The following is a 23,654-nucleotide window of genomic DNA, read 5'->3' on the forward strand; positions in this document are numbered from 1 at the left end:
CTCACTGTTCTAGGCCTCTTTCTAAGACTATAAGCTGCAGATCAGTGCAATTATAGTGGTGGAAGAAGCTTCCCCATCAAGATTTCCTTTTACAATGAAATCAGTAGTTTGGATTTAAAGAAAAAAAAAAGAATGAAGGTAATGTGACACCAGGGTTATAGAGAGCCTTGAATGCTAGGCAGAGTCAGTCAGCTAATATTTGCTAAGTGCATACCATGTGCCAAGCAGTGTGTTGAGCAATGGAGATAAAAATAGAGGCAAAAAGACTCCCTTAAGGAGCTCAGAATCTAATGGTATAGACAATATGCAAACAACCATGTATAAACAAGATAGATTGGATAAAATAAGAGTAGTCACAGAAGCAAGGCACTAAGATTAAGGAGATCTGGCAAAGGATTCTTACAGAAGGTAAGGCTTTAGCTGAGACTTGATGGAAGCCAGGGAAGCCAAGAGGCAGAGATGAGTCCATGGGAGCTGATGAAATCACCCAGTGAAATAATGTAGAGGGAGAAGAGAAGACAGTCTAGGTCAAATGACATGGATGATAATCCAGCAAAGAAGACAGAGAAGGAGCAATCAAACAAATGGGAGGAAAATTAATTTGAGGAACAGAAGGGAATAAATATTTAAATAGTGCCTACTATGTGCTAGTCATTCTGTTAAGTGTTTTGTAAATATTATCTCATTTGATCCTCACAACAACCATGCAAGGAGGTATAATTATTATCCCCATTTTGCAGTTGAGGAAACTGAGGCAAACAGAGGGTTGGTTACTTGTTCAGGGTCACACAGCTAGTAAGTGTCTTTGGCTGGATTTGAACTCAGGTCTTCCTTGCTTCAGGACTTCATAACTTCAAGCCTAGTGCTCTATACATTGCATCGCTTTACTGGCACTATGATTTTTTCCCTTTTGTTCCAAGACACACAAATTATTTTGAAAATAATATGTGGTGTCTTAGAGTTTCTGTAACCTCGGACAAATATTATGTCTTTTCCTTGATAAAAAAGGTAGAACTGTTGACAGTTTTTAAGAAGAGAAATGGTATAATTAGATCTTTGCACAAGATGCATTATCTTCCAGGGATAGTAGGACAGAGAGATGAGAGGAATGTGGAACAAGGAAAATCATTATAAGGCAGGTGGTAATGAGAACCCATAACAGAGCAGTGACAATTGAACTGGAAAGGAGAGGGGAGGAATACCTTGACTTCCCAGTTCCTTAATGTACATAGTTGGTCCTACACCTTTCATACCCTTAATCTTGCTATTACCCCACCAATATTCTACTTCATGTTCATGAATTCTGAAATATCTTTGTCTTGACATGATCTTTTATCATTCCGTCTTCCCTCTGACATCTAATTCTGTTCTTTGTCCTTACCGTGACCTCTATTCCTTTTTCTCTTTAGTTCTTTCCCAAGCTATCACCCCTGCATTTGCTCCATCTTCCTCCCTTTTCAGTCTCAAGCCCTTGGTGAACCATTTTGATTCTACATTTTCTTTTACTCTTAAATCCCTTTCCTGTCTCCATTCCCTCCTTGCCAAACTTCAAACCTGTATTACTCCTGCCATCTTCCTCCTTAAATCCTACTCACATGCTGCTGAGCTAAGGGAAATAGTGAAACCATGGTGATAGTGTGCACCTAAAGTTTTTATTATCCATTTTCAACTAGGCCCTCTCGTCAACAAAGTCTTACTAGTCCCTAATTGAGTCTTTATACCACTCTCCACAGCGATTGTTTCATTCGTCCTCTCTCCTCCAGTCTCCCATTATATTCCCTCCTCCTACCTTCTCAACTAAAAATCTGCATTCCTACTTCATCATCAAAGATATTGAAGCAGTTTGCTGAAGGCTACCTCTTCTTTGCTTTTCCTTATGTCACATTCCTTATACATCTTCCCTCATTATCTTCTTCATTCTGGTCTCAAATGAAAAAGTGACCCTCTTCCCTGCCAAGGTCAACCCTCTGCATGCACCCTTGGTCCCACCCATTCCTGTCTTCTTTAGCATATTGATCTTTTTCTCTAATCTTTAGTCTGTCCCTGTTTACTGACTCTTTCCCTGCTGCCTACAAACATGCCTCTCATATTTTTAAAAAATATTCACTTGGCCCTATCACCTTCACCCGTTATTGTTTTATATCTTTCCTCCTGTTCTCAGCTAAACTGCTTGGAAAAGTCATCTGTACTTGACTTTTCCTTTTATTCTTCTCTAAACCCTCTGTAATCTGGCTTGTAACCTTATCATTCAACTGAAACTGCTCACTTCAAAGTTAATGATGATTTCTTGATTGCCACATCTCATGTCCTTTTCTCAGTCCTCATTCTTCTTGACTCACCCACAGCATCTGACACTATTATCTTCTGGATCCTCTTTCTTCTTCTTTAAGTTTTTGTGATACTGCTCTCTCTTTGTTCTCCTTTTACCTGTCTGACTACTACTCAGTTTCCGTTGCTAGGTCTTCATGCTTGTCTAGTCTATTAACCATGTGAGTCCTCCAAAGTCTGTCCTGGGTTCTCTTCTCTATCTGCTCTGTACTATCTTACTTGGTGATTTCATCAACACCATGGGGATTGTCTTTGAAGACAATTCCCAAATTTATATATCCAGGCTTAGTTTTTCTGGAATTGCAGTCATGTATCACTAATTATATAGGGAACATTTTGAATTAGATATGCTGTAAGTATCTCAAACTCAGCATGACTTTTTCCGCAAACCCCTCCCCCCCTTCTGATTTCCCTATAACTGATTAAAGTACCATTATCTTCCCAGAGACCCAGGCCTGAAATCTTGGTATCATTCTATACTCACTCTCATTTACCTCCCCTACCCATTCCATTTGTAAAATCTTGTAATTACTACCTTCACAACATTTATTGCATGTGTCATTTTCTCTTTCACTCCAATAGTCACATCTCTAGTTCAGGCCCTCATCACCCCTGTCTTCCTCAAGCATAGGTCTGAACATCTCTCAACCTTCTCCCCAGCCCATCATCCCCCACACTCAAACTTGTACAGCCCTGACCTTATCTACATTTCCAGTCTTCTTACACTTTGTTTTCCTCAATACACTTTTCACTGCAATTAAATGGACCTAATTACAGTTCCTCAAGTACATTTCAACATCTGTCTCCATGATTTTTCACTAGTTGTCACCCATTCATAGAATGTTCACCCACTTCACCTCCATATCTTAGCATTTTTAGCTTCTTTTCATGACTCGCTTCAAAACCCACCTTCTTCAGGGAGCTTCATCTTCCCACCCCTCTTCAATTGCTAGAGCCTTCCTCTCAAAAATTACCTGACATCTACTCTGTATGTTATATGTGTATTTATTTATGTAACTTCCCCTTTAGACTGTAAGCTACTTGAAGGCAGGGACTATTTTTTTCTCTCTTTGTGTCCTAATCATCAACACAGTGCTTGCCATATTGTAAGCACTTAATTAATTATACATAGACTTGTACCTGGTGCATGAGAGTTGTTTAGTAAATGTTTATTGATTGATTGAATTGGACAATTCTAGATAGATGATGAGATATAAGAGAGGGAGAGGGAAGAATCAAGTATAACATCAAAGCTTTTTGCTTGCTAGAATTATTTTTCCACAGGCAAAATAATGAAGGTAGAAGAGAAAGTTTGGGGGCATGGCATATGTTGAGTTTAGGATACTGATGGAATAGGGCTTATATTTTGACATTGTGAATTGAGTTCGGAAAGAGGATAGAAAAATATCAGGGCTCAGGATGGATATTTGGGGAATATCCATGTTAAGGGGTTGGGAATTAGATGAGGAATCAGGAGGAAAGTAGGAAAAAAGAACCAAGAAAGTGTGGTGGAGGTGGACAGATACACATAGGTTTTTAATAAGACAAAACAATGCAAATGGATTTTATGACTTGGCTGACTGGCCAGAGTAACACAGGTTAGAGAGAGACTTGGTGGTTTAGGAATCAAGGCTCAGGTGGAGAGATTAGCTTAATGATGAGCAGGGGTATATCTTCTCAAACCAGATGGAAGGAAGAGAGATTAGATAGTTTTGCTGAGGTATAAAGGAGGTGATTAAAAGTACTCACATTTAATGTCTTTAGTCTTTTCAGTGACTTCATAAAATATGACTTTGATAAGAAAGTTGTTTTTTTAATTATTTTCTAAGTTTTATTTTTTTGATGGTTGCAGGTGCTGGTAGCTCTTGCTTGTGACCTAGAACTGGATACTCTTCCTTGCTGTGCTGAGACACACAAATGGGCTTGGTTTAGAAGATACTGTATGGCTTCCAGAGTTGCAGTAGCCTTGGACAAACGAACACCATTACCTCGCCTTTTCCTTGATGAGGTATTGCAGATTATTCTGAAATAATTTGTAAAATTGCTTTTGGAATCCATGAAATTTCATACCTTTTGCTATAGTGTGAAAAGGTGACTATGTCAAAATTTAGATGTACTTCTACCAAGGAATAATATATAAATAAAAAAAACAAATTGTTGAAAATAAAGACTAAAAATTTTAGGTAGCATTTTTTCTTTAAACATTTCATTTTTAATGTTTTAGGCTTGACAGAATTGTATTGACTTAGTTGCGAGATGAAAAAATTATCATATTTTTTATTTTGAGGTACAAATTTCATTGTTATTCCTATTTTCTTATTGTTGCCTTTGTTAAATTGGAAGAGAATGTTTGATTTCTAATATCATAATAATGTTGACCAGGTGGCAAAGAAAATCAGGGAGTTAATGGCTGACAGTGAAAATCTGGATGTTCTCCATGAGAGCCATGACATTTTTAAGAGAGAACAAGATGAGCACCTTGTCCAGTGGATGAACAGGTTATTATAATATAAACAAATTAATTGTGTGTTAATATGTTTACATTTGCTTCTCTAGATGGCTTTAACCTGGGTAAGAGGTATGTTTTTCTGTATATGTACTTTTTTTAAGTGTTGTGTCCATTGTAGGCGACCTGATGACTGGACTCTTTCTGCTGGAGGCAGTGGAACCATTTATGGTTGGGGTCACAATCACCGAGGCCAGCTTGGGGGTATTGAAGGAGCAAAAGTCAAAGTTCCAACACCTTGTGAAGCTCTCGCAGCTTTGCGGCCTGTACAGTTAATTGGGGGGGAACAGACTCTCTTTGCGGTAACTGCTGATGGAAAGGTAAGACTTTTTTATTCCTGTAAGTGATATATTTAGTTTTTTGTAGTTAAAGATTAGTCAGAGTTAATGACTTGTTTGTGTTTTACAACCTTGTAGGACAGTTGCACAGATTGTATCTCAAGTTACCTTAGATTACCTTTGAAATGCTATTTTTGAAAGTAAATGACTTTCTAAAACTTTTAAGTCCTGAACATGGAAATGATTTTAAAATTTGAGTTTCACATCTTTAGTAACTGAAGGTTTCAGAAGATTGTCACCCAATTTGCAACTTGTTTCCAGGAAATAACTAATGACTGTAAAAACTAAATTTCGTTCATGGGATATAAATGGCAAAGGTCAATGACTTTAAGTTAATGGACTCCAGGTCAAGAACTCTTGGTATAGGGGAAGCTCCCAGGTAAGGAGGATACAAAATGAGATCCCTCTACCTATGTAGAATGGCACCTTCTTTATAATTTTTAGGCTTAGAAAGTAGCCCAAAAAGGGGGGAGGGGCAGCTAGGTGGTGCAGTGGATAGAGCTCCAGCCTTGGGGTCAGGAGGACCTGAGTTCAAATGTGGCCTCAAACACATGACACTTACTAGCTGTGTGACCCTGGGCTAGTCACTTAACCACGATTGCCTCACCAGAAAGGCAAAAGAAACCAAAACAAAACAAGAGTTCTTGACCTGGAGTCCAGTAACTTAAGGTCATTATTTAAATAATGAAGACAGCTGTTAAGACTTAAATATTCTATCGTGATCAGTATTTAATTAATATGTGTTGCTATAATTGGTTTTATCACTCTTGTTGTGGAAAAGATGGAGAAATATGGGCTAGTTGATAATACAATTGAACTAAATGACTAATACCAAAGAGTAATTTTTAATGTTCAATTTCACCTTGTCAGGAAGTTTACAGTGTAGTATCTTGGGGCTGTAGGCTTGACCTCATATTATTTAAAACTTTCATCAGTGAGTGGCAGGGTGAATAGTGGATAAAAAGCTAGCTCAGATAGATAAATCCTGGGCAAATCATATCAGCACCTCTTGGCTACTTTCTAAGACTATGAATTGTAGAGAAGGTGCAAGTTTATATAGGTAAAGGGATCTCATTTTGTATCCCCCTTACCTAGGAGCCTCCTCTATACCAAGAGTTCTTGACCTGGAGTCCATTAACTTAAAAACATTTTTTTGTTAGTTACATTTCAGTGTAATTGGTTTCATTTGTAATCCTATGTATTTTACTTTATACATTTAAAAACTTTATTCTGAGAAGGGTTCCACAGACTTCACCGGACTGCGTAAGAGGTCCATGACACAAAAAAGGTTAAGAACCTCTTTACCATACCAGTTAAATCACAAGTCTAGAACAAAAGGGAAGAAAATCAGTGACTTTGATGGCATTCATTTAGTGACATAGATGACATTTGTATCAGATTTGCAGATGGACAAAAAGCTGTAAAGGAAAGTTAACAAACTGGGTAATAACTCTCCAGAAACATCTGGACAGGCTCTAGCAATGGTTTGACTCTGTCTTTATCCTTATAGAATTTCATCTTACTACCATTTTACCATTTGTTTTGAAAAAAATCAACACAAGAAGTTCAAAATTAGGGATGCATGGTTAAGAAAAGATTTGGAGGTTTTAATAGACTTGGCATGAGTCAGCAGTATGATATGTGGCTGCCCAAAAATTATCGTGATTTTGGATTGCATGTAGAGAGAGCTTTCAAGGATAAGAAGGTGAAGCTTTACTATTCTTTCTCCTGGTCAGATCACTCTGGAGTATTATGTTCCATTTGGATGACACAATTTAGGAAACACATTGAAGAGCTTTGAACTTTTGTCATATTAATTGAAGGATGTGGGGATGTTTAGTCTGAAGAAGAAAAAAACTCAGATAACATGATAGCTTTGTTTCTAAAAGGTTGTCATGAAGAAGCAGAAACAAGAACACTGGGAGAAGCTGCAAAGAGAAAAGTTTAGGCTTGATGTCAGAAAAAAATTTCCTAATAGTTAGAGGGGTCCAAAATGGAATGGTTTGCATGGAGTTGTTGTGAGTTTCTCCTCATCAGGAGTTGTAATGAAGAGACTTGATGACTTCTTATTGGGTTTATTATAGGATTTCCTTTTAGTTGTGGTTTGGGTTAGGTAGTCTCTGATATTATAACCTTAAATTCTGTGATTCTGTAATTAGGGCATCTAGATGGCGTACTAAAAAAATGCCTGGCCTGGAGTCAGGAAGACCTGAGTTTAAATTTGGCCTCAGACACTTAGAAAGTGTGTGACCTTAGTTAGGCAAATCTCTTAACCTCTGTTTGCTTCAGTTTCCTCACCTTTGAAATGGGGATAATAATAGCACTGATCTCCCAGGCTGTGAAGATCAAATGAGATAATAATTTTTAAAGCAAAGTGCTATCAAATGTTAGCTATTATTATTATTATTGTTAATTGTGGTTTTCATTCTGATTAGGAAATTAAGCTTTTTTCTGATTTTGTTTTGTTTTTGATTTTGAATGCAGAAATACCTCAAGTTCCTCTCTTTTGCTGAGAATCTTTTTTTTTTGTTGTTGTTAATTGTTAGTCATTCAGTAAACATTTATTAAGTACACACTGAATACCAAGCACTGTGCTTAAGCACTGGGGATTCAAAGCAAGGTAAAAGACAGTCCCTTCCTTTGAAGACCTCATAACTTAATGAAGGAACCAGTATGTAAACAACTGTGTATGAACATGCTGCCCTTAGGACACATAGGAAATAATTAATAGAGAAAGCTCAAGAATTGAAGGGGGATTGAGAATGACTTCTTATATAAGATGGGATTTTAATTGGGTCTTTAAAGGAAGCCAGAATGTGGAAAGGAAGAAGAACTTTCTAGGCAAGAGGGACAGCCAGTAAAAATGGCCAGAGTCAGGAGATGGAGTTACTTATGAGAGAAACAGAAGGGAGACCAGTGCAACTGGATCTCAGAGTAGTACGTGGGTTATGGGCTGCCACTTGTAAGAATACTGGAAAGGTAGGATGAAGTGAGTTCTTGGCATTGAAGAACTTTGAATGCTAAATAAAGGATTTTATATTTGATCCTGGAGGTGATTGGGAGCCACTGGAATTTATTGAGTAGAGAAGTGACATGATCACATCTGCATTTTAGGAAGGTTAATTTCATAGCTGAGTAGAGGTTGGATTGCAGTGGGAAGAGAGCAGATTAACCAGTAGGCTATGCACTAGGCCTGTGGTGTGAAGAGTTGAGAGTCTTACCAAGATGGTATCAGTAGAGGTAAGAGGGAGTATTTGAAAGATGTCACAAAGGTGAAATCAGCAGGCCTTGGCAGTAGTTTGAATATGGGAATGGGTAAGTGAAAAAGAGTGAGGAGTCTAGGATGACACTAGGATTGGGAGCCTGGGTGACTGGGAGGATGGTAATGCCTTTCACAGTAATAGGGAAATTGGGGAGGAGGGTTTTGGAGGAAGGATAATAAGTTCATTTTTGGACATGTGGTGTTTAAGATGTTTGTAGGATAGGTAATTTGATATATCTAATAGGCAGTTGTAGATGTGATACTTGAGGTCAGCAGAATGGTTATTGGACTCACCTTTGCAGGATATATTTATTTGGCTTGCAGCTTTGAGCACCTTTTGCTTTTTGGAATTTATTGTTTTATTGTTTTTTCCTCATGATTGGAGAATTATCCTGGGTTATATAAATTGTGTATTTCAAGCTCTTTCTTCTGACTCTGCAAAATTATTGATGAAATTGAAATTTAACTACTACTTATCATACAGTTTTAAACATTGAGGTTCTCTCTGACAATGAGCTGTTGATTCAGTCTTTCTGTGCTTTGTTGCCTATATACAAAAGTTTGAGGACAGTTTTCTTGTATTTTCTTCGTGTGTTTAGAAAGTTGATAATATGTTGAAAATGACATGGGGGAGATGGTAGTTAGGGCAATCTATTAGAGAAGACAGAAGATTCATGAACCCTTGATTGCTCAGTCTAATTTGCCATATGATCCTGTCTACTTTTTTTGTAGCATCTACTTATCCCTTCCAGATCAGAGGTTCTTAATCTAGAGTCGATTAAATTTTTTAAAATATTTTGATAACTATTTCAGTGTAATTGGTTTCCTCTGTAATCCTATGAATTTCCCTTTAAAAATGTTTAAAAACATTTTTCTGAGGAGAGGATTATAGGTTTCACCAGACTAACAAATGGGTCCATGGCAAAAAAAAATGTGATAAACTTCTATAGCAGGTACTCAGTTCTCTTGTCTTTCATGACACTTTGATCTCCTAGTTCTCTTCCTGTCTTATTTCTCCTTTTTGATCTATTTAGTTGGCTCATCTTCTACCTCAAGTGTGGGTGTCCTTGATCACTTCTTTTTATGGATAACTCCTATGTCTTATGTTTCAACTCAACTGACATTTTTATTAAATGCCTATTATTTAGAGAGCACTGTACTAGATTACTGGTCATACAAAGACAGATATATGAAGTAGGTCTGGCTCATCAGTGATTACACATTTTGTTTGGGAATGGCTTTCTGAAACACAAATATGATGAGCATCAAAGGAGTGTTGGGGGCAAAGGAGAGATTATGACAAAGAACTCTAGGACTATTTGAAGAAAATAACACTTAGCTTCTGACCACTTAGCTTGGTCAGAACACAGTTGAGGAGGGGTAGATCCAGTAAGGACACATGGAAGAAAATGGGCCTTGGAGGATGATGAGGAAAATATCCAGCTTCATTCCTTAATCTGAACTCTTATTCTTCAGTTGCATCTCGGACATATTCACCTGTGTGATTCAGTATTATTTCCCCATGTTTGGAAAATATGTTTTGCTCATTCTTGCTTTTTGAAATCCTCCAAATTTTGAAATTCTATAAAGTCCAGCTCAGGTGCCATTTTCTCCATGAAGTTTGCCATGATTTCCTCCCATATTCCCCAAACCCTTTAGCTAAAAGCAGTATTGACATCTCTTTGTACCTATTTTTTACTCTTTTTAGACATAATTTTTCTCCCACTCCATTAAATTGTAAACTCCTTAAAAGGAAGGACCTTTGGGCATCTTTGAATCTCTAGTATCCCACATCTATTCTTTACTCATAGTAGGTGTTTAATAAATATTGAATTAAACATAGTTGTTTTCCCCCTGCCAATGCTGCTTGTAAGCCTGTACCAAGTGTTTGATTTGGTCATTCTTATAAAATACTCTTTATAAAGATGAGTTAATTTAAAAATTTTCACTTTTCTTTTTCCTGTGTTGAAAATATCCAGGATCATTATTTAGATTTTTGCTAACTAATTGTAAGACTACTTTAATTGAAAACATGTTTTAATTCATCAGATTTATAACTTCTTCTTTTTGGGGGTGTGGGGTTTAGCTGTATGCTACTGGGTATGGAGCAGGTGGCCGACTAGGAATTGGAGGAACGGAGTCAGTTTCCACTCCAACATTGCTTGAATCTATTCAGCATGTGTTTATAAAGAAAGTAGCTGTGAACTCTGGAGGAAAGCATTGCTTAGCACTCTCATCAGAAGGAGAAGTTTATTCCTGGGGTGAGGCTGAAGATGGAAAGTTGGGGCATGGAAACAGAAGGTAATACAAATAAACATTGTTTTATGGGTTTGAATACAAATTATGCCTATTTAGTTTCAACATTTATAATGTTAAAATGTGATTGTTTTTGTATAAAAGTTATGAAGACATTATTTGCCTGAGATATTAAAATGTTCAAATAGACACCTATTTATGAATACAATTATGTTTAAAAAGCATATCTAAATTAAAATGTTTCTGAGAGGTTTGGGACTGGGTGGGTTAAGGAAGGGAGTGGTGATGATGGCTGTGTCATAGACATTGATTTATTTTTAATGACTACTTACTTAGTTTTTAATGACTGCTTTACTGAGAAAAACTTTGCTTGATACAACTCCAACTCAGTTGGAAGGAACTTTTTTTCCAAACAGTGGCTTAGGGGGCATGATGTCCTCTCTAAATATCTCTGATCATAACTCTTGTGTCTTAATCAGTCCTAACCCCAAATTATGGATAATCTTATGTGTAGATGTTACTAGTATGTTCAGGTTATATGGTTTCGCAAAAGGGTTAGCTAATATGGTTGCTATCTATTCATTGTAACTGACATCTGATTTTTGTATATCAACACTTTATAGTCCTAATAACAATTGCACTTTTAAGTTTTAAGGGTTTTATGTTTAAAGTGGTATGACTTAAAGGAATAAAACTTCAGATGTTTAGCTGATATTGAAAAAATATTGTTAATCTTTGTGGTTAATTAATGTGCCGCGATTAAAGTAATTTGGAAATGTAGTTGGCTCTGTGTATGTGTGTGTGTATGGATGAGCAAATGTATCTTGCTAGCTGTACTAGTAAACAAAATAACACTCATTATGTTTAGCATTTATCTAATTAGGAGACACACATATATTGTAACTTTGTTTTGGTATAGATTTTATTTGTTTGTTTTTTGCAGTCCCTGTGATCGCCCACGTGTAATTGAATCTTTGCGAGGAATAGAAGTCGTTGATATTGCTGCAGGTGGAGCTCACAGTGCATGTATTACAGCAGCTGGTGACCTCTATACATGGGGTAAAGGAAGATATGGTCGCCTAGGTCATGGTGATAGTGAAGATCAGTTAAAACCTAAGCTGGTAAGAAAGATACCTCAGGAATCATATGAAACTAAGAAATTTGTGTTTTATTTTCTCTCTTATGTAAGGAAATAGGCTGATTTGGTAGGGTGGGGACAAGGGGATAGGGAAAAGGGAAGGAATATAAGTGTATTACAAAGAGTTCATTACTGGGTAAAATATGTCATCTTGGTATATGTTGACAATAGCATTTAAATTGACAGTTTATATTTAAAGTGACATTCTCTTATCTTGCCATTGCCTCCTATAATTCTACTTTTTTTAGGCCTTACCCATCGTAAATGCATTCTTCATCTTCACTGAGCTCTTCACTTTTTCCAACCCTAATTACTTTCTCATTACCTTGGCTCTGTGATTTTCCTTCGTCTATAATCTCAGCGTAATAGTTGACCATTTCTTGTTAACTGTGTCTAGTCTCATATCCCTAGCCCCGCTTTCTAACTGCTCATCTCTTGCCAAACCTTAGATCTGGATTATTCCCTTGATTTACCTCCTCCACTCTTATTCATAAGCTACAGAAGGCAGCTGGAGGAAGGTTCACAACTTGGTGATTAATGGGATTAATGGGTCCTCATTGCCATAGGGAATTCATTTTAGTTCTCCTAGTTAATTTCTCAGTCCCCACAGAAGCTCTGCCTTCCCTGCTTTCCTCAGGCTTCCCGTAGCTCCCCCTTACTTCTTCTCTCAGTTAAGGCCTGGTCTTTTACTTTGCTGAGAAAATTGAGATTATTTGGCTTGAGTCCCACTTCTCCCATTCACTTCATCTCAGAAACCCTGGAAATCATCTTTCATTCTCTTCTCCTTTTCCCTAATCTCTGACAGTTTAGTGGCCCTTCTTGTCAAGGCTAACTTACCTACAAATGCACTGAATCCTGCCCTCTTATCCTCAGTAGTTGCCTTCTCAATCATTTGCCCTCTCCACCTTGCCCTTTGCTGCCTGCTAAATCTTCAGCTTTTCCCTTTTTGCTGGTTTCTTCCCTCCTGCTGTGAAATATTCTTAAGTGTCCCCATCCTTAAACTTTCACTAGAGCCTGCCATCCCCTTAAGCTCGTGTCCTATATTTCTCCTCCCTTTTTCAGCCAGACTACTCCATTTGCTACCTCTACTTCTTTCTTTCTTACTGATCTACGCTTTACAATCTGGCATCCAACTTCATCACCCAATTGAAACTGCTTTCTCCAAAGTTAACAGTGATTCCTGTATCTCATGGTCTTTTCTCAGTCCTCATCGTTCTGGGCTTCTATGCTTCTTCTGACATTCCTGACCACCCTCTCCTCCTGCATTCTTGCCTCTCTACATTTTTATGACACTTCTCTTTCCTAGTTCTCACTATCTCACTAACACTCCTAAATGTGGGTGTTCTTCAGGGTTTTGCCTTGGGTCATCTTCTCTTTCTCCTCTATACTCCTTCACTAACCTCATCAATTCCTATGGGTTTAATTATTATCTTTCTGCGGATGACTCTCAGATCTGTCAGTCTATTTTCCATTCCTGTATCACCAGTTGTCTATTGGATTTTTTTAAGCTAGATATCCTGGAGACATCTCACTCAAAATTTTCAAAATGAACTCATTATCTTTCCCCCTTACCATCTTCTAAATTTTCCTATTTCTGTCAAAGGCACCACCACCCTTCCAGTCTTCCCAGTTCAGACCATGTGACTTCCCCATTGAAGCAATTCCAGGGGCTTCATGTTAGTCTCTAGGATAAAATATAAAGTCACTTTAGCTTTTAAAGTGCTATACAACCTGGCTCCCACCCATCTTTCCACCTTCATTGAACACTGCTCTTCTTCCTGTACTGTTTGATCCAATCAAGCTGACTTTCTCTGTATTCTTCACACATGATAATCCATCTCCCAGAATGTATAACTCTACCTCAGTCCCTTTATTCTTTTGAGACTCAACTCAAACACAGTCTTCTCCATGAATCTCTTCTTGATTCCCCAACTGCTAGTGTACTTTTTCACAAACTAACTTGTATTTAACATCTTTGTACATATTTATATTTATTCATTTTGTATTTATGCTGTATATTTTTATATATATAATTGTTGTTTTCCACATTGTCTTTCCCACAAGAAATATGAGCTACTTGTGAGTAGAGATGATTTTATTCTTTATATCCCTAGCACCCTGTATAGTGCCTGATAGATAACAGATGCTTAACAAATACTTGTTGATTAATTGAAATTAATTGAAATTTTTTATTTTGTAAAATAGTAGATTAATAATTTATTTAGAGTGGTGATGATTACTTCCTAAGGCTTGAAGAGGTACTGTTTCATCAGAGTAACCTCAGTATAGTATTTCTAGCTGTTGTTTTTACTCTCTTACTGAGAATTGTTTCTGCTAAAGTTAAGATTTCTTAAATATTACTACAAATTATTTCCTGTATGTTCTAGTAGGAATATAAGCATCATCTTTTTCCATTGTTTTACCTTAAAATTGTCAAATACACTTATGAGATTTGCTCTGCCCTTTGCATTCTGGCTTTATTTTATCTGTGTGGTTAAATGGGATAGTTAATTATATTTATATCAAGTTCAAACATAGGATGATTTCTTTTCCCATAAGGTGGAAGCCCTCCAAGGCTATCGAGTTATTGATATTGCCTGTGGCAGTGGGGATGCACAGACGCTTTGCCTCACTGATGATGATACTGTGTGGTCCTGGGGTGATGGGGACTATGGAAAACTTGGCAGAGGAGGCAGTGATGGCTGTAAAGTGCCAATGAAGGTATTGCAGGTTTATTTCTACAACATGTAAGACACCGACCTAGTAATTACCAGGAAAGAGTTTAGTATCTTGTAGCTCTCAGGTGCTGATTTAAGATGAATTGTCAAGAGGGGAATCAGTTTAATTTCAGGAAGAACCTTAATATTCCAAAACTTGTGCTGTTGTCACAAGCTGCTCCTCTCTTCTTGTGTAATAGACCAAAATCAAGTTTTTATGGAGCCCAAGTTGGTGTTCAAAGCCACATAATTATGTTCTTTTCAAAATAATGACTCCTTATTTAAGATTAGAGATTGTTAAGAATATATCTTGCTGTAAGCTCATTTTTTTCGAAAAGCAAAATTCCCCAATTACATGTAAAAACAATTTTTAACATTCTTTTTTTTTAAGTTTTGAGTTAAAAATTCTATCCTTCTCTCCATTACCCCCTTCCTGAGATGGTAAGCAGTCTGATATAGGTTATACATACAAAACATTTCCTTATTAGTCATTTTATGCAAGAAGACTTGAACAAAAAAAAGAAAGAAAGTGAAAAATAGTATGTTTCAGTGTGTATTCAGACAACATCAGTTCTTTCTCTGGAGACAGCAGTTTTCATTTTGAGTCCTTTGGGATTGTCTTGGGTTATTATATTGCTGAGAATAGCTACGTCATTCACAGTTCTTCATTGTACAGTGTTGCTGTACTATGTACACATTCTTCTGGTTCTGCTCACTACATTTTGTATCAGTTCATGTAAGTTTTAACAGTTTTTTTCTGAAATCATCCTGCTTGTCATTTCTTGTAGCACAATAATATTCCATTACAATCATGTATCACAACTTGTTCAGCCATTCCCCAGTTGATGGACCTCCCTTCAATTTCCAGTTCTTAGCCACCACAAAAACAGCTACTATAAATATTTTTGTTCTAGAAGCTTATTTTAAAGGTATTTTTTTCCTCATTGCCTATTTTGAAAGCTCAAAAAGGGACCTAGATATGTCATAATGTTTAAAATAATTGTATTTTGGGGCAGCTAAGTGGCGCAGTGAATAGAGGACCGGGTCTGGATTCAGGAGGACTGAGTTAAAATCTAGCCTCAGACATGTAATACATACTAGCTGTGTGACCCTGGGCAAGTCACTTAACCCCATTGCCCCCAAAAACAAAACAAAAATTGTGTTTTATTGTTCACTTAGTATAATTTAATAAGTGAATCAGAGTATAATTTTAGTTTAATACACATGAAAGAATTTTTTTTCTTGGAAAATATTACATTCTCTACCACTTTTCCTTCTGTTTACTAAACTAAAGTGAGAAAGTATAGGCTACAGATATCAATATCTTCAACCTTATATGCATGTAGATAAAAAAATAATAATGGTTCATGGATTATAGAGCAACCCTTTGAAAGGAAGGGTTGTGATGTGTAATATTGGAGTAAACTTTGAAGGGATTATGTTATTCCTGAAATATATAAAAAATAAAATCTATAGTTGAAATATAAAGCCTGTAGTTGTTGATTTAGAATATTGATTGTTTTAGATAAGAATGTTTTATTTTAGTTTTTGGTTTTTTTTTTTTTTTTTTTTTGGTAAGGCAATTGGGGTTAAGTGACTTGCCCAAGGTCACACAGCTAGTACGTGTCAAGTGTTTGGTCTGAGGCCGAATTTGAACTCAGGTCCTCCTGACTTCAGGGCCAGTGCTCTATCCACTGCGCCACCTAGCTGCCCGAAGATAAGAATATTTTAATACTTCCATTAATTTTATAATGTTTTGATAGTAGCCACATACAATAGAAACTCATTTAATTATTTTTAATTGTCTTTATTGTTCTTTAGATTGATTCTCTCACAGGTCTTGGAGTGGTTAAAGTAGAGTGTGGATCACAGTTTTCTGTTGCACTTACCAAATCTGGAGCAGTTTATACTTGGTAGGTTTGGTTTTATAAGATTCTATAATTTTAGGAAAAAACCCCCCCCCCCCACTAACTTTTATATAACAGCCCGGTATCAGGCAGTAAACTTGTAAATAGTTAAAAACTTTAGTTAGTCTGCATAAAATCATTGGTGACTAAGAGTGGGAGTGGGAATGACAGGATATAGTTTAAGATATATAAATAATCAGTTTCACTTGTTCACAGGGGTAAAGGTGATTATCACAGGCTGGGTCACGGATCAGATGACCATGTTAGACGGCCTCGACAAGTGCAAGGACTACAGGGAAAGAAAGTAATTGCAATTGCTACTGGTTCATTACATTGTGTGTGCTGCACTGAAGACGGTATGTATATGGAAAAAATAATCTTCATTTCTAACTCAGAATGTTCCAAATTACAAATCAACTAATTTTAAGTAAAGAATTTATTCAGGTGGCAATAATAGTTTTCAGTTATAATCCTGAGATTCATGATGTATTCAAGATGGTTGAATTCAGCATGATATAGCTAAAAGAGTGCTGAATTTGGAATTTTAAGTCCTGGATTCAGATCTTAGTTCCATTATTCTTTATTACCAATATAATCTTTGTCTTTTAGGCGGGTTATTTTAACTCTTTCTGTGCCTCAGTGATCTCTAAAGTTATTTTTCTAAATCCTATAATATTGATTTTAAATAAACTGTTCTTTTTTATACTCTAGGCTTTTGGACATTTTTAGTGTTTATAGACACTGTAGTTAAAGGAATAGGTGTTTTTCATTCAGATATTTCTCTTATAAATAAATCAGGTATTGTTCTTAGGTAAACCCATTTTGGAAATAGTAATTGAGATTATAAGTTGATAGTTGATAAAATGAGCATCAGTATACTGTAGAATGTATATAGATATCAGATAATATAGTGTCACCTATGTATAGGGGGAAACATGTTTATTATTATAAGCCAAGATTTTATAGTCTAGATTTTACATGGCTATTAATAAGATTCTAACATGAACACAGTTACTAATTATACCCTTAGTCTATGTTCATGATAATTCAGCATTATTTGTCTCTAGCATGGCAAATTTTCTTATGCTGTGAAATATGGTAGGGCCCCAATAAATCAAGCTTTATTTTTAATATTTTAAATAAATTTTATTGATATCTTTTTTTTTATCTTCAGAATTTCTCCCAGTGACTCTTCTCTAACCCCCTCCCAGATAGCTATGCCATATAACAAATATTTTCAAGGTCTGTTTTTAGAAGGTAAAAAGTGCCTGAAGAGTTATAGAGAAGAACTGGAGGATCCACTATTATAGACTTTCCTTTTGTTAGTTTTTCTTTTGTATGTGACAAATAATAGAGGACCTGAAATGATTGAGTAGCTAGAGCATATTTTTATAAGCTTTGTTCCAAATTTTGAGTGAATCCTAGAGATTTTAACACTTCATTTCTGTCATTTAAAGGAAACTGCCCTTAAAGTAAACCTTTCCTTTACACTAGGGTTTATGTTAAAAGTAATTTTTAATCTTTATTTAGGTGAAGTTTATACTTGGGGTGACAATGATGAAGGGCAACTTGGGGATGGAACAACTAATGCAATCCAGAGACCTCGGCTGGTTGCAGCACTTCAGGGTAAAAAGATAAATAGGGTGGCTTGTGGTTCAGCACACACCCTAGCGTGGTCCACTAGTAAACCTGCCAATGCTGGGAAGCTTCCAACACAGGTAAAGTGCCCATTTATAGACAATACACTTGTAAAATTTTGAATTCAGGAAATTAAAAAAAAACCAGTAGCTTAACTTTGCTTTAATTTTTAATTTTGATTTAATTTTAATTTGTTTTGTGTAACTGAAAAATTGCATTAAAGCTAATATATTTAAATCTAATCACATTTTTTCATGGATTTTCATCACAGTTTTAGAAATGTTTTTCTGTTCTTATTAGAAGATAGTAACAATTTTACTTAAGAACTCCAGTTTTTACACCAAAGAACACTTTGACTTTGTCTCTCTACAGAGTGCTTTAATTCTTCTCTGTAAAATATACATGGATTTGTATATTAGTAGCTACAACTCTTTTTGAAGGCACATCACACACATTTCTTTTCAGTAGTAATTAAACTCCACAGGATTGAAATGCTGTTTAAGCAGCCAAACTGGTGACACCATCAGACAAGTTTTTATTACTACTTAAATCTACATTTTAGCTATCAACACAAATATTTCAGTATGTTAAGAAGAGCAGAAGAAGAAAATTATATGTGAACCCTTGAATTGTTACATACAAGCAAGAGATAAAAATTAAATAAGAGTTCTGGAGGAAAAAAATCAGAAGGAAAGTAAACAAAACACCTTACCTAGGTAGCTGACGCCCTAAAAATTGAAAGAGAGCAAATAGAATTAATTCGTTGAGTTTAGGAGACAGTAAATATTATAATAATAATAATGATGATGATGATAGCTAACATTTATATAGTGCCTAGTATATGCTAGGCACTGTGCTAAGTCTTTGCCATTATCTTATTTGATCCTCATAACAACCTTAGGATCTCGGTGCTGTTATTATCCCCATTTTACAGATAAGGAAACGGAGACAAACAGAGTTGAAGTGACTAGCCAGTAAGTTTTTGAGGCCAAATTTGAACCCAGATCTTCCTGATTCGAGACCCATTGCTCTATCCACTCTGCCATCTAGCTGCCTACTAACTAAATATAATAACAAAATAAAAAATAAAAACAACTACAAGATATTTACTGTGAAAAATAAATGACCTTAATAAGAGGTCAGGTCAAGGAGAGTTATTTTAAGAATCATGAAACTCCTTGGAAAGCATGTTTTAAAAAAAAAAAAGCCTGGATAACATATTTCAAAAAATCATAACAGAAAACTGTACAGATCCATTGGAACTAGAGGACAAAGTAAAATAGATAGAATCCACCAGTCATGTTATGAAAGAAACCATAAAATGAAAAACTCCTAGGAATGGCATTGTGAAAATCCAGAGCTTACAGCTAAAATTAAAAAAAAAATACCTACAAGAAAGAAATGAACTAAACACTAACGAGCCATAGTTAGAATTGCAGAAGATTGGGCAGCAACTTCCATGAAGGAGAGGAAAAATCTTAGAAAACAATAGTTGAAAAAATAAAAGATAAAAGCTTTCGAGCAAGACTAACTTAACCTACAAGACTAAATAAATTCCTATACTCCATTAATGGAACAGAGATCCTTTGAAGCATTTCTGATGGAAAGAATGTAGTCGAGTAGAAACTTTCAAGTGCAAATACATGAATCCAGAGAATTTTAGAAAGGTAAATTTTTTGATAAATTGGAAAGGGTGAACTGATGAGTTAGTGCTTAAATTCATTTGTATAGTTAAGTGGTGCAATGAATAGAACACTGGAACTAGAGTCAGGAAAACATAACTTCAAATCCAGCCTCAGGCAATGCAAATGCAAGATGAAATAATATATAAAAATATGAATATATAATAACAAAATACTATTATGTAAATATAATATAAAAATATATAACAACTATGTAATAAATAACATGCTAAATATGTAATATATCAAATGTATAATAATATAATGAATACATAATAAAATGAATATATAAAACAATAATAAATAAATAATGAATAATAAAAATAATGCCACCCACTTCCCAGAGTTGTGAGGATAAAATGAGAAGATATTTGTTAAGCTGTTTGTAAACTTTAAAGGACTATATAAATGCTAGTCCTTATTGGAGAAAAGTGATCCTTCAAAATCCTGATGGTTAAATAAGATAAGCACAAGGGCTGGGGTGATTTGTTGGTTGTGGTAGTCTTAAGGAAGAGAGAAGATAAAAGGAAGGGAACAATACACTAGGAAAGTAAGGGGGGGGCAGGACTTGTTTTCCAAAATTGGGGTATTAAAAAAAATGGACAAAAATTGGAGAATGAAGTGTTAGAGGAATAGGCATCATCTGACCTTCATTTTAATGCACACACACACACACACACACGCACGCATGCACGCACACACACACACACACACACCCCCACACCCCCCCAGAAAGTTTGGTATAGAAATATGATAGATTCGGTTCTGGAGCAGTCAGGCACGGAGAGAAGGGGAGTTGGAGAGGGTAGATAGATTCAGGGAGTAAATATTAATAAGCAAAGCAAACATTGACTTCAGAGGGTGCATTATAATAGAGGCATTAAGAACAAAAAAATGTAAGAACCAATAATTGAACACTGAGGCAAGAAGAGGAGGGGCAATTGAGTGAAAGTAAATCACTTCTTTTATAGCTTGTTAGTGTGTTGGTCACGTTTTTATGAAGGTAAAAACAGAGAAAGTCCAGGAGGATATGGTGAAAGGAAATAAAACGGACACTCATTCATATGTGATGTTAATTGGATGAACTAGCTCCTTAAATGAAAGAGAATAGCAGAATGGATTACAAAGCAGAATCTAATTTTTTTTTTATAAAGAATATTTGAAAAATAAAGATTCATACAAAATAAAAAGGAAAGGATGCAGCAGAATTAATTATGCTTTAGGCAAACAAAAAAAAATGAGAGCAGCAATTATGATTTCAGATAAAGACAGTAGTAATATACATTGTTACAAGTGATAGACAGGAAAACATATTATACTTCAAGGCACCACAGACAATAAAATATCACCAGTACTTAATATATATGCGTTGAATGGAATAGCATGTAAGTCCCCACAGAAAAAGTTACAGGGAAAAGTAATAAAACCATAATAGTCTGGAACCTTAATGTATGTTTCAGACCTGGACAGATCTATCAAAAAGGTAAACAAGAAAGAAGTTAAGGATCTGAATAGAACTGTAGAGAAATTGGATTTGATAGCATTGTGGTGATTACTAAAGGTGCATAGCACTTTTATGAGAATTGACCATGTGACAGGGTTTTAAAACCTCATAAATGCAGAAGAGCAAAAATGTTAAAACATTCTTTATTGACCACATGATAAAAATTATAAGTAATAAGAACATTTGAAGAAACAAATTTAAATGAAGACTGATTTAATTCTAAAAAAATATTGATATCAAAAAACAGTTCATAGTACCAACAGATGATTTCAACCTCACAGAAAATGACAAGGAAAAAAGAAATGACAAAACTTCTGATTTGCAGCCAAGTAAATTGGAAAAAAATTATCTCTTTAAGCACTTTTGTCAACAAAAGGGAGAAAGAATGGATCACTAAATTCGTGTGCAGTTTAAAAAAAAAAAGGAAAAAAAGTAGAGAAGCATTAAATTAAAAAAAAAATCCTAACTAAGCATCAAAATAGAAATTCAGAAAATCAAAGAAATAAAATTAAGAACAAAATTCCAGTGAGTTGATGGATAAAGCTAGAGTATGTTTCTTTGGCGGGGGGCGGGTAACTAATTAAAAAGTGAAAAAATTAAATCAGTTTTTTTTTTTTTATAAAAAAGGAAAACCAAATTGTTGTATTAGAGATGAAAAGGAAAGTAACAAATAAAGGGTTAGAGAAGATTAATAAGAACTGTTTTTCCCAGTCACAAACCAACAAAACTGATAAATGAGATCAATAAATATGTCTAAAAGTATGAAATTTTTAATTAACCTAATAGAACAAGAAATAGAGAAATTAACTATCTCATTCTCAGAAAAAGAAATTGAGTTAGCCATAAATGAAATCCCAAAGAAAAAAAATCCAAGAATCAGATGGATTTAAAAGTGAATTCTATTAAACATTCATAGAGAAGTTAACTTCAGTATTACCTAAATTGTATGCAAAAATAGGAAAAGAAAGAATCCTACCAAATTCCTTCTATTAAGCAAATATTTTATTGATTTTTTAATGAGATAACAGCCAGAAAGAAAACTGTGATCTGATACCTGTCATGAGTATCATATCAATATTTAGTAAACATTAATGAAGTATCTATAGTAATGTATTAAAATGATTATGTATATATAATGACCAGGTTGGATTTATATAAGGAATATATGATTAGGTCAATAAGAGGAATCAATAACAAAACAATGAAGACATAGCAATTAATGACGAAAAAGCTTTTGACAAAATAAAAAAAAATTCAAACTTTCCTTAATTTAATAATTTGATAAGTAACATCTGTTTAAAACCAAGAGTTGATTTTATGGGTGGAAAACCTCACCCAAGAAGTGAATGCTTTGAAAGTTAGAATGAGTCAAACAAAAAACTGACTCAGTGAGACAACAAGAAATAGTAAAGCTAAAAAATTGGGGAAGAAACCAAAAACCAAAAAAAAGCATAGTATCAAAAACAGCTGACTAGGGAAATAGATCAAGGAGAGATAATCTAAAAATTTTCAAGTTATCTGAAAACTGTGACCTTAAAATTTGTCCAGAATACCAAATGTCAGAAAAATTATTGGTGACAACTTCCCAGAACTCTTTCAGTTAGAGTATAATGAAAATAAGCATCCTCAAATCACCTTCTGAAAGAAATCCCTGAATGAAAATTCACAGGAACATCCTATCCGAAATCCAGAGCTTCTAAGTAAAAGGAAAAAGTACTTCATGCAGCCAATAATAAGGAATTCAGATACCAAGGAGCTATATTAAGTATGACACAAGATTTGGCAGCTTCCAGTCTGAAAGAGAAAAGAACTTATTAATCAAATATTCCAAAAAGCAAAGATAAAGACTTAAAAGCAAGGATCACCCATTTGGCAGAACCAAATATAATCATATGGGGAGGGGGGGAATAGACCTTTAGTGAAATCGATTGTTTCAGTATTCTTTATGAAGAGGTCAGAATTGAGTAGACAATTTGAAATGGAAATATGGGAGATGAAGATCAAGTCAATCATTAAACATTTATTAATTGCCTACAATGTTCTAGACACTGCTATATGCTGGGGATGCAAATAGTTCTTGTCTTTGAGGCGCTTAAAATCTAATTTATGGGAGTAGGGGGGAATGGACAATATAATAAATAGCTATATGTCAAAAGATGTATACAAGATGAATTTGAGAAAATCTCAGAAGGAAGACATTAACTTTAATTAGGACCAGGAAAGGTTTGAAGGGGGCAGGTTATGAAGGGCTTTGAAAGCTATAAAAGGATTTTATATTTGATTCTGTAGGTAATGAGGAGCCACTGGAATTTATTAGATGGCAGGGGCAGGTTTTTGTTAGGGTGACGTGGTCAAACTTTCACTTTAGGAAGATCCAT

The 23,654-nt window shown here is 35.2% G+C and overlaps 1 protein-coding gene across 1 annotated transcript in view; it reads left to right on the plus strand.

The window, feature by feature from the left end:
* HERC2 (HECT and RLD domain containing E3 ubiquitin protein ligase 2) overlaps window positions 1-23,654 on the plus strand; it is a gene marked incomplete at its 5' end in the record, with an annotated part of 200,575 nt that overhangs the window by 156,344 nt on the left and 20,577 nt on the right. The window contains 9 exons of the mRNA XM_027856650.1: window positions 4,181-4,336; window positions 4,711-4,826; window positions 4,956-5,154; window positions 10,521-10,735; window positions 11,634-11,811; window positions 14,388-14,549; window positions 16,367-16,458; window positions 16,669-16,808; window positions 17,983-18,170. Coding sequence (XP_027712451.1) covers window positions 4,181-4,336; window positions 4,711-4,826; window positions 4,956-5,154; window positions 10,521-10,735; window positions 11,634-11,811; window positions 14,388-14,549; window positions 16,367-16,458; window positions 16,669-16,808; window positions 17,983-18,170 — 1,446 coding nt within the window. The remainder of the gene's footprint in view (window positions 1-4,180; window positions 4,337-4,710; window positions 4,827-4,955; window positions 5,155-10,520; window positions 10,736-11,633; window positions 11,812-14,387; window positions 14,550-16,366; window positions 16,459-16,668; window positions 16,809-17,982; window positions 18,171-23,654) is intronic.

The sequence above is a fragment of the Vombatus ursinus genome, unplaced genomic scaffold (genome assembly GCF_900497805.2).
Source record: "Vombatus ursinus unplaced genomic scaffold, bare-nosed wombat genome assembly UNPS02011591.1, whole genome shotgun sequence".
Lineage (NCBI taxonomy): Eukaryota > Metazoa > Chordata > Mammalia > Diprotodontia > Vombatidae > Vombatus > Vombatus ursinus.